The sequence below is a fragment of the Helianthus annuus genome, chromosome 1 (genome assembly GCF_002127325.2).
Source record: "Helianthus annuus cultivar XRQ/B chromosome 1, HanXRQr2.0-SUNRISE, whole genome shotgun sequence".
Classification (NCBI taxonomy): Eukaryota; Viridiplantae; Streptophyta; class Magnoliopsida; order Asterales; family Asteraceae; genus Helianthus; species Helianthus annuus.
The window spans coordinates 32,811,701-32,823,537 of record NC_035433.2 but is presented as its reverse complement, the minus strand read 5'-3'; the positions used below and the strand labels follow the sequence as shown (position 1 = coordinate 32,823,537).

Below are 11,837 nucleotides of genomic sequence, written 5' to 3'. Positions count from 1 at the left end.
CTTTTTTATTAAAATATGGTGATGATGTGACATTGTGTTGTGTTTTTCGGTTTTCTTGATCATACGATGTGGGAGGACACGAAGAATGGGCGTGAAATGTCATATGGCAACCAAGTCAGTACTGTGGTGTGAAGAAAAAGCACGAGGTGGGAAATAGCGTGGAAGAGGGAAAAAATTAAAAAAGAAAAATAAACACCAATCAATCAAAACTAACCTAAACCACACCCACCAATCAAGAGCCTCCACCTCACCCGCACAATTGCCTCCACGCTGGTGGAATTCCTCTCGCCCCTTCCCCCACGCCAGCCACAACGCCATTTACGAGGAGGTGTTCCGGCGTGGTTGTGGCTTCCACGTCACTTTTTCACACCCTCACTGTATGGTCTTAGGTGGGGTTTGAGTGTTTTTGAAAATTGGATGTTTTTATAATGTGACGACTAATTAAGAATGTTTTTATGATGTTTGTTACTGTGGATAATCTAATGAAGGTGGATATGTGAAGTTAAATGGATGCCTATTGGATCCACAGTTTTAGGAATACTACTCACTTTTATATAGTTTCATAGTTTTTTTAAATGTAAATAACCTTTGTATATAAGAATCTACTAATTTAAGAGTTTTATTTCAGAAAATGTTTTGACCTAGGTGCATTTTTTTAGTTGTGTGTTTAAGCTTCGCTCCCACCCAGCATATAGTGTGTTTACCCTATATAACGATACGTCAGGTTAATGCCACTTAGCTACCTAGATATTCTGTCCTCATTGGACGTATTTACCCCTCACACCTTGGTACACGTAATGAATTCTAGTTTCTTATCTGAAAATTTCATTCATTTTATTAGAAACCTTCATCTATATATTCGATGATCTTACAACTAATAATATATTTGTATATTGCTTTCTTTCTTACTAATTGAAGTTAGTGACAAGAATCATAAACAAATAATAAAAGACAAGAATAATGACACATAATAATTGTACTTGTTCATGATTCCTTCACAATTCCTTATGCTATCAAACAAAACAAACATTTATGTAATCAACTCAACTTCTTCATCTATATCCCCTTTAACTTACACTCCATCTCCTCTCTCTCTCTCTCTCTCTCTCTCTCTCTCTCTCTCTCTCTCTCTCTCTCTCTCTCTCTCTCTCTCTCTCTCTCTCTCTCTCTCTCTTCATGAACAACAATATTTCAAATACAAAGAGACATATACTACAATTGGGGCTTTGTGTTCTTTTCTTCATTGTCAAGATTGAATCCAAGTGTAGCAATGGTTGTGATCTGGCCTTTGCATCATATTATGTCACACAAGGGTCAAATCTGACTTACATAAGCAACATTTTTGGCCAATCAATCCCTATGATCCTTAAGTACAATCCACAAATCCCGAGAAGCGACACCATCGAAAGTGGGACCCGAATTAACGTTCCATTTTCTTGTCTATGTTTGAATGGTGATTTTTTAGGTCACACGTTTATATACCACACACAAGTTGGCGATACTTATAGTAAGGTTGCAAAAGAGGTATTTGCAAATCTTACCGATGAGTATTGGGTCCAACTGGTTAACATATTTGACCCGGCTCAAATACCAGATTTTGCGGATGTAAATGTTACCGTGAATTGTACATGTGGCGACAAACACGTGTCGAAGGATTACGGGTTGTTCGCAACATACCCTCTTCAACCCGGAGAAGATTTGTGGTCCTTAAGTAAAGATTCGGGTGTCCCAATGATGTTGTTGGAGCGGTTCAACCCGGGATCCAATTTCAGTGCCGGGTCGGGACCAGTGTTTGTGCCGGCCAAAGGTTAGCCAACTTTCCAACTTATTTTAGTTAAAGTTTTTATTAAATAATTGTTTAATTGTTTTAGACTATATTATTTATTGGAGTGAAAGCTGCCTGTTCTTGACGACTTTAAGCGGACAAAGACGAAACTTGCACCAAATGTTGCACTTTGTGTGTATATAAGAACCGCAAAAGAATCTTACTTGTAAATCCACTTTCGTCGAGCCTATTTCCAAGGTTAACCCCTTGACCGCCATGATACCGTGCCCCCTGATGCGCGGGATGGAATCCGTAAACCCTCGCCCTCATCAGGTTCGAACCCGGGATTAAAGCCCCGATTCGTTCCTTCACCCAGATGTCCCTTGAAATGGCCCAAGCGGAAATCAAATTAAACATGCGTCTCCACTAGAGAGGGCAGGCCTTTTGACCACTACACTTTGTATATATTAACGACATATTTTTAATCGGCACGGTCCCGGTCCAGTCATCCGGTTTGAACGATCTAACCGAAAAAAGCTCATCCCAAGGCCCAAGTCATTAATATAAAACTGAATATGTGTGTAGTTACGAAAATGGGCGTTGAAATGACTTTTTTTAAGGGTCAACGAATTCTCGAATTGGGCTACTGACGGAATTCATCAAATCGGGTACACTCGCCTATGAATCGGGAAAAACCCTCACCTAAGGCCGAAGCCCGTGAACACTCGTCCGAAGGCACATCAGTGCAGTGAGGTAAAACCCGCTTAGTTTAAGGATACTCGCCTAGTCTCCTATTATCACTAGGTGCCACCGAAATGGTGGGGGCATAAATTAAACCTGGGTCACTTAAAACACCAAGTCTCTCACTTACCACTCTACCATCAACTCACTGGCAGGGATTAACATAACTAACTGTAGTTTTTAAAAATATTAATTCAAATTCAAAATAATTTTTACCTAAAATTAGAAACTAGAGTCGAATTAAAAGAACTTGGGCAGATAGTTTAACATACGACAGTAAGAGTTTGGCTCATGAGTAGTTTTCAAGTTCAAACTCGTCTTGTTTATTATTTATTAATTTAAATACATTTATAAGAATAGTTATATATACACACACTTAAATTTTTTATATATATCAAAATATATATTATTTTTTTCATAAATTGATAAAATAATAAAAATCATTATATAAATACAATTTAATATGTTAAATAAAAATTATGTAAATAGTAGGCTTGTTTAGGATCACAAGCCAACTCGAGCTGAATGATTGAAACTCGATTGTCTTGTTTATTATTCAATCTTAATTATAGGCGAGCTCGGGCTCAAGCCCCTTCAAGCTCTGCTTGAATGATCGATTGAAGCTTTTAATGAACCGATCTCAAACAGCACACGAGCGGTTTGGATAGCTTACACCTTCTAGCAGTAGAAGGTAGGGTTGCAAACGAATCGAACGAACATGAACACAATCTTGTCCGTGTTGCTTGTTAAGGAAATAATGTGTCCACAAATTGTTCATGACCACGTACCGAACAATTGTTCATGTTCATTCATTAAAGAACTGAACGTGTTCGTGTTTGTTCATTAATTTAGGTACCTAACAAAGTAATGTGAACACAAACAAACGTTCATGAATACAAAGAACACAAATGAAGGCAAACAAACACAAACAAACGTTCATTAATATAAACGAACACACATCACCCCTATCTTGTATTGAGAATGATGAAGAAACGAGCACAAAAACCCTAAGTCGGAGACTGAAATGAGAGTGGGGGCCTAGTCGCGTCACATCTGCTTGGAATGAGAGCGGGAACACCTATTTTTAACTAGAACAAGTGAGGAGTAACACTAATATGCATTACACTATATTTAAAATATTTCATTAATGGGAATTAAGTACGTAAATAAAAAATAAAAGTTAAAACGCCTAATAAACTATTGAACACAAATGAACATAAATGGACATGTTCTCGAGCGTCCATGAACATAAATTTAAGAACATGGCCTCTTTGCATGTTCGTATGAGCACAAACAAACTTCCCGCTGAAAGGTTCACGAATTCTTCGCTAAACGTTTGGTTTGTTTGCAGCCATAGTAGAAGGGTTCTAGACTTGTTGTAAACGAGCCGAGCTAGCTTCAATTCTGACTCGGGCTCAAAGTTAAACTAATCAACTTTGCTTGGCTCATTTATCTTAATATCTTAATGAGCTAAAATTTTGGACTCAAGCTTGGCTTGTATATAGCTCGAGCCGGGTCGTAGCTTATTAAGAGAACTCGTTTGATTGAACTTTAATATTTAATACTTACTAAAATATTTTAATAAAAATAATATTAGAATTAGCATTAGGGTGTTCTCAAATGGAATCATGTACCAGCATGGCCTTACTTATAAATATTAAAATCCGGGCGTAATTTAAATAAGCCAAACGAGCAAGCTTTCTTTGGTTCAAACCTGACTAGTTTATAAACGATTCGCTCTCTAGAAAATCTTTCTAAGTTTTTTTCGAGCGAGCTTCGAGAAACATGCCCAACCTTTTTGTCCCATACCCCGTCTATACGTCACCTCAAATTTTCCATGACAGAAATCCAAGAAACATGAAACTTTAAACCCTTTTGCACGTAAGAAACAGGAATCAAAGACCCATTCAAACAAGAACAATCATACATCACAGACTAGACTCATTCGTCAACAAATTGACTCCAAATTTATTCCTTCTGCACACAGTTTCTACTTGCATTTGACTAAGTCACTTCGTTAATTTCTATTTCTTTTATTCTGTATCATCCTTTGTTTTTACTTTCATTCAAACACTTCTTCTTGGTTTTCTTGATCATTCATCATGATAAACATAATCAGCAGAAAAATGAAAACTTTTCTTCAGTTTTTGGTGCTATTTGTGACCATTAATCGAGTCGAATCAAGCTGCAAAGACAAATGTGTTGCTTTGGCTTCTTACACTATGTGGGACAAATCAAACATCACATTTGTATCCCAAATCTTTTCCACTGCTATCCCAGAAATTCTAAGTTACAACCCACAAATCACAAATGCAGATATAGTTTCTGCTGGTGCAAGAATAAATGTCCCGTTTTCGTGTGGTTGTAATGATCAAGATTTTCTGAACCATGGGTTCGTTTATAGTGTTGGTTCAGAAGATACTTACTCAGTCATTGCGGAAACTTACTTTTCGGGCCTCACCAATGTCGATATGTTGAGGAGGTTTAATAGTTATGATGAGTTGAACTTAAAGTCAGGAAGTCAAGTTAATGTTGTAGTTAATTGTTCTTGTGGAAATAGTCGCGTGTCTAAGGATTATGGGTTGTTTATCACGTATCCGATTCGAAGGGGCGAGAATTTGTCTACGATTGCTAATGATACAACGATAAGTGAAAGTCTTTTGAGGGGGTATAATCCGGGCTCAAATTTCTTGAACAATGATCTAGTGTTTATTCCTGGAAGAGGTATAGATTTAACTATAAATTCAGATTTTTCACTTGAGAATATTGAACATTTTAACATAGTTTGCTATATTGGTCATAATCATGATCATGATCATGAGAATAATCATAATCAATAATCATAATCACAATAATCATGATCATAATGATCATAATAATCATAATCATGATCATCGCCATAGTCATAGTCAATATCATAGTCATATTCATAATCATAATAATGATGTTGGTAATCGAACATGCGAATCACAGGTTTGAATATAAAAGAATTGAGAATCAAGAATAATAAACTTGCTTGTATTGAATTAAAAGTGATGATTACAATTGACATACATGAACCCTATATATACTATACGAATAGGTGCGATTGAACAGTTGCGTCTCCTCTTGAATCGATGTGTCTCCTTGCGAAACGTCATGTCTGTTGCTTCCTGTTTTGTTGGCGCCGTTTCTGAAGAGGTGCGTCTCCAGGAGAGGCGTCCCTTGATTAAGTTTGTAGGTTACAAACTTTCATCTTGTCGCTTCCGGTCCTCGCACTTACTAACTAATCTAATTATAACATAAACTGATTATCTACTAATTACAGAATGACCCCTATACCTATATTTAGTTTAAAACATCAATACTCCCCCGTAAACTAAATATAGTTTAACGAAGGTCTTCAACTTGCTCGACTTGCAGTAGCATTGGTTCCTCTTCCAATGCGAGATTGGCTTCTTGTTGCGTGTCTTTCTCCTTTTCCTTCCACTTGGTGCAATCTTTTGCAAAATGACCAAGTTCTCCACAATCATAACATCTGAACTTGCTTTTGTCTTGGTTTCTTGGACCCATATCTTTTCCACGTCCTCTTCCTCCTTTGAAAGATCCTTGTCCTTGACTTCTGCCATAGTTTTGAACACCACGACCCTTTCCATGATGCAAATTTTCAAACTGATTATTTGTACTTGCCATCATGAGTCCTCCTTGATTATTATCTTCTTGCTTGTCTTGACTTTTGAGACGTTCTTCAAAAGCTATTATTCTTCCCACTGCTTCTTCAAATGGCATTTTGTCTATTTCTGAATATTGTTCGATATTTGCCACGATGGGTAGGAACTTCTTCGGAACGGAGATGAGTAACTTCCTTACGAGCTTCTTGTCTTTGATAGTGGTACCGAGAGTTTTAAATTTGGCTTTTATACCACTCAACTTGCTTGCGAAACTACTTACTGTTTCGTTCTCATCCATCTTTAGAACTCCTAGTTCGCTCCTCAAAGTTTGTAGACGTGCTTTCTGAACCATATCTGCTCCGAGATAACGAACTTTGATTGTATCCCATACTTCCTTTGCTTTTTCGTATTGCGCAACTTGCATCAAAACATCTTCCGGTAGCGTTTGGAAGATAAGTGCTTTCGTTGTGTGCGCCTTCTTTTCATTTATCCCTTCCGTTGAAACAAGTGTTTCCCAAAGACTATATGCCTTCAAGATTGTTTCCATCATAACTGCCCATTGGGTATAATTCGTCTCTTTCAATTTTGGGCATTGAAGAGATACATTCCCTTGCTCGTGGAGTGACGTTGATGCACTTCCTTCTTTTTCTGTCATGCCTCCTTTCTTTCTCCCCTTGCTTTTCTTGCCTATCTTGCTTGTGATCGGATGATCCTTTTCTTGACCGTGTAGATCAAATTTCTTACTTAGTACTTGCGTCTGGCCAACTTGCTAACCAGGTTCTTGCGTTTCTGACCGACTTGCTAATCAGATTTTTTTTATGTACCCTGACCCACTTGCTAATCAGGTTCTGACCGACTTGCTAATCAGATTCTTGCTAACTTGCTATTGCGAATTTGATCAAAAAACTATCCAACCAACTTGCTAATTGGACTTAATTTGATCGACCCGCTGTACTTGCTTTTTCTTGCTTTGAATCGTGATGATTCAACGTGCTACTTGCTATTTTGAACCAAACGGTCCGGAACTTGCTATTTGAACCAGGAATCGGTTTGACTTGCTAGAACCGATACGGGTTCGATTTCTTGCTATACGTATCGTTTATGATTCAAAAATTGACTTGCTTACTTTAAAAACATGCTAATGATCCCCTTTTTCAACATACAAAAAAAACTTGATTTCCTTTTTTTTTTGAACACTAGTTTCACCCACAATTATTTTGCCTTATAATTTTCTTTAAGAAAACATGTGCATGCCCTTTTTTTAATTGATTTCAAACATGCAGTATTGTATTCATTATACCATGTTCTTTACTCTTCCCAAGGCAAAACTAAAACACATTTTTTCTTGTGGATCAACTAAATCGAGAAAAAAAGGAAACAAACCGTACTTACGAAATCGAAACACGGTTCTCTGATTCAAACGGCAACCCCGATTATCGTTTCTTGCTCGTAATCTTGCACTGAGATTTTTCTTTCTTGCTTCCTGGATCGATTAACGTGGTGCTCTGATACCACTGTTGGTAATCGAACATGCGAATCACAGGTTTGAATATAAAAGAATTGAGAATCAAGAATAATAAACTTGCTTGTATTGAATTAAAAGTGATGATTACAATTGACATACATGAACCCTATATATACTATACGAATAGGTGCGATTGAACAGTTGCGTCTCCTCTTGAATCGATGTGTCTCCTTGCGAAACGTCATGTCTGTTGCTTCCTGTTTTGTTGGCGCCGTTTCTGAAGAGGTGCGTCTCCAGGAGAGGCGTCCCTTGATTAAGTTTGTAGGTTACAAACTTTCATCTTGTCGCTTCCGGTCCTCGCACTTACTAACTAATCTAATTATAACATAAACTGATTATCTACTAATTACAGAATGACCCCTATACCTATATTTAGTTTAAAACATCAATAAATATCATAGTCATATTCATAATCATAATAATGATGTTCATGATCGTAATCTTAATAACCATGATAATGATCATAACCATAGTCATAATTACAGTTAAACTCATAATCATGATCATAATATATCATAATCATAATAACCATAACCGTAACCATCATGATCAAGATCATGATCATAATCATAGTCATAGTATTTGATAAAAAGTAGGAAACGAATTTGTATGATTTATGTTGCTCATACATTCTCATTTTTTTTCTTAATCACAGATCAAAATGGAACTTTTCCGCCATTAAAGATCAGGTAGCCTATAACCCTTTCGATTTTTGTTATTTACAGGCGTTTTCTCTTTGCTTGTATCTGATTAAATCCTTTTGTTTTTGCAGCAATAGGGGTAGTCTTCTTTACCTGTTCATTTGGATGAGTCTTTTCCTGGATTTTGATAATTTCTAAGTGTGAAATGTCAACTGATTGTTAATGATGGTATACTTGCATACCTTCCTGGTGGTTTTTGTAGGGTTATCTGGTGGTGCCACTGCTGGTGTATCTGTTGGAGCAGTTGCAGGTGTTCTTTTCTTTGCCATTTGCTTCTACTTTGTCTCCTATCGAAGGAAGAGGGTGGGCGAAGGATCACTGCTTCTTGAAGATGGACCCGAACATGTTCATGGTAAATTGGCAATCCTAGTACTTTTCTTTTATCTATTCTTGGAACATTTGTTAGTTTACATTTTGATCTAATGTGTGATTGAAACTTTAGATTTGTGTTTTGTTGTTAATTATCTTGTTGATGCGACTTAATGTCACAATAATTAGTATTAAATGTGTAACACCCTAGACAAATCCCACATCAACTGTGGACAAGAGAGTTTTTGGGCTCGTAAGGAATGCCCAACCTTAATCACACCAACACGTTTTGGGCGCAGTGGTTATTAATTAGTTGGCATGAGGGACCGGATGCTACACGTTTTATCATACTTGGTTATTTAATTGTGATCATTAAATCCACACAATGACTTTCAACTCAAACATATTAATTTAACCTTTTTTTCCCTCAATAAAGGGTGTTCTTACAACTTATCTAATTTCTTCAAGTTATTGCATATGATTTATACAAGTATTGCTTTATCTAGATGTAGGTTTACGTAGAAACATGGGAGGAACCACAAACTCGGGCACTCTAACTGGGGGTGCACATCCAGGGGCCACGGGTATAACCGTGGACAAGTCAGTGGAGTTCACATACGAGGAGCTTGCTATGGCTACAGATGACTTTAGCATCACCAATAAGATTGGTCAAGGCGGCTTTGGTACCGTTTACTATGGAGAGCTCAGAGGCGAAGTTCGTGTTTCATTCATCAATATTAATATTTTTTGTACATTTGTTTTTTTCTAGGATCTTGAAATTTATTTAGGATGTTGACCAAAAGTCGAAGAATTAGTTTGAAGATTGTATTTATTTATAATATTTTGGAAGTTGATTTTGTTTTGTTGTTGACAAGTGCAGAAAGCTGCAATAAAGAAGATGGAAATGCAAGCATCAAAAGAATTTCTTGCTGAATTAAAGGTGTTAACACATGTTCATCATTTGAACCTGGTAATTTCTTCAAATTTATGCAACATTTTATGTGTGTTTGAGAAATTAAATAAGAATGCAATGCTTTTATCTAAGAGTTAATCCGATATGAACTCGGATGAGAATCACATTTTGATCTACAGATTATGTATTTTCAGGTACGGTTGATAGGATATTGTGTTGAAGGATCGTTGTTTTTGGTCTATGAGTTTATCGGGAATGGCAATTTGAGTCAACATTTGCGCGGTTCATCGGGTAGGGTGACAAAGAAAGCAAACACATTCTTGACTTGCCATGTTTGGTTGAGTAATGGGTCAAAATGATTCAAGTTGAATCGTGTTGTTTTTATTTAGTACGGGCCTTAATAATCTGGGATGACACACAAACAACTTTTTTTCATTATTTATGAATAATCTGTGCTAAATGTTATCCAAAAAATTTATGTTACAATTTAGGAGGTTATAAGCATTGAAGATACACTCTGACCCGTTTGACCCGATAAGGATAAGTCATAACCCAATACGACTCATTCATATCAGACTAGCTTTTAACTATGAATCTGTAATACTTTCAGGCAGAGAGTCAATTCCATGGGCTACAAGGGTTCAAATCGCCCTTGATGCGGCTAGAGGGCTTGAATACATTCATGAGCATACAGTTCCTGTCTATATACATCGCGATATCAAGTCTCCTAACATTTTAATCGATGAAGATTTCCGTGCAAAGGTTATAAACATTTAATAATTATATTAAAACTTTAGACTGCAGTGCACCAGAACCGCCCGGTTATCAGATTTTCTAAACTAGACAATACTCTTATGGTTCCATAGGTTGCTGACTTTGGGCTGACAAAACTTACCGAAGTCGGGAGTGGTTCTTTACAAACCCGTTTAGTTGGCACATTCGGCTACATGCCTCCCGAGTAAGTTTCGTTCATTTCTTTTCTAATCTCAATACAAGAGCACGGTCTAAAGTGAATATTTTGGTGTAGATATGCTCAGTATGGGGAGGTTTCTCCAAAGGTTGATGTATATGCTTTCGGGGTCGTATTGTTTGAGCTAGTATCAGCGAAAGAAGCCATTGTCAAGACAAATGAATTTGGTAACGAGTCCAAAGGACTTGTTGGTTTGGTTAGTGATCAAAATCTTGATCAAATGTTTACAGTTATTTACATTTTGTCTTAATTTTATTGCTCTTTCTGTTTGTAGTTTGATGAGGTCCTAAGTTTGTCTGACCCAAGTGAAGGTTTACGCAAACTAGTCGACCCAAGGCTTGGGGCCGACTACCCTCTCGACTCAGTGCGCAAGGTGAGTAAACCTTAAAAGAATAGAAATAGTACATTTGTTTGTAGGGTTCAAGTTAGTTATGTTTTAAGTGTGCATAGGTTGCACTGCTTGCTAGAGCTTGTACACATGATAATGCGCAGTTGAGGCCAAGCATGAGGTCTATTGTCGTTGCGCTAATGACACTTTCATCATTGACCGAGGATTGGGACGTTGGATCTTTCTACGAAAATCAAGATTTAGCTCAACTGATGTCAGGGAGGTAGCATGATGTAGTTTTGCCACATGATCACGCATTCACTCGACGTTATAGTGTATGAAATTGTGGCACGTAAATCTCGCGTAGACTTCCAAGGAACATAGTAAAAGAAAGTGTAAGAATTACATTATCTTGTATTTTTTTTAAGTCATGCATGTATTTAGTAGTGTAAAGTTATACTTTCTTTGCTAAACATCATTTGTTGAGTCTGTCCTATGTGTCTAGCTACATAATGCTACAAACATGGCAATTAGCTTTTTGAAAACTGAGAATATAAGAGAGCTACTGAATAGAAGCAAAATACTGGTACATGAGTCAAACAACCGATGCCAGACCGACAAGCTGAGGTTCAATTAAGGCACACGTTATCAACCACAAAGCTGATCATGGACAAGACCTGTTCCTAAACAAATGATCAAAACAACCAAAACATTATGCGAGAGCCACTGTGACCAGGGATGTTCATAAATCGTTGAAACCGAGCGAAACGCCCAAACTGAAGCAAATTGGATGGTTCAGTTTGTTTAAGATTTATATGATGTGATTCATGGTTTGGAACATGGATTTAGCGTTGCAATTTTCAAAAAAAAAAAAAAAAAAAAGAAAAAAACTTTTTATTTACTTTTAACTAAGCTCAAATCTGTTTTAGTACTTG

General features: G+C 37.0%; 1 protein-coding gene across 2 annotated transcripts; it reads left to right on the top strand.

Annotated features, from left to right (window-relative positions):
• Positions 1 to 1,116: 1,116 nt before the first annotated feature.
• LOC110865016 (lysM domain receptor-like kinase 3) lies at positions 1,117 to 11,483 on the top strand. 2 transcript variants are annotated; one of them, XM_022114206.2, is made up of 12 exons: positions 1,117 to 1,807; positions 8,337 to 8,370; positions 8,454 to 8,461; positions 8,585 to 8,734; positions 9,198 to 9,406; positions 9,572 to 9,661; positions 9,799 to 9,895; positions 10,215 to 10,366; positions 10,471 to 10,562; positions 10,632 to 10,770; positions 10,849 to 10,947; positions 11,025 to 11,483. In XM_022114206.2, exons 1-12 carry the CDS (start codon positions 1,177 to 1,179, stop codon positions 11,187 to 11,189), a joined length of 1,866 nt encoding a protein of 621 aa, XP_021969898.1. In that variant the 5' UTR covers positions 1,117 to 1,176; the 3' UTR covers positions 11,190 to 11,483. The 2 variants fall into 2 exon arrangements, with proteins under 2 accessions (XP_021969898.1, XP_021969903.1); XM_022114211.2 differs by lacking the exon at positions 1,117 to 1,807 and adding an exon at positions 4,515 to 5,230.
• Positions 11,484 to 11,837: the final 354 nt, after the last annotated feature.

What these genes read in the sequence shown, in the direction of transcription:
- LOC110865016 (XM_022114206.2), top strand. Translation starts at nt 1,177, where the DNA reads ATGAACAACAATATTTCAAATACAAAGAGACATATACTACAATTGGGG. An exon ending in TGGACCCGAACATGTTCATG is followed by an intron (nt 8,735 to 9,197) that starts GTAAATTGGCAA and finishes TGCTTTATCTAG; the next exon opens with ATGTAGGTTTACGTAGAAAC. An exon ending in ATGAAGATTTCCGTGCAAAG is followed by an intron (nt 10,367 to 10,470) that starts GTTATAAACATT and finishes ATGGTTCCATAG; the next exon opens with GTTGCTGACTTTGGGCTGAC.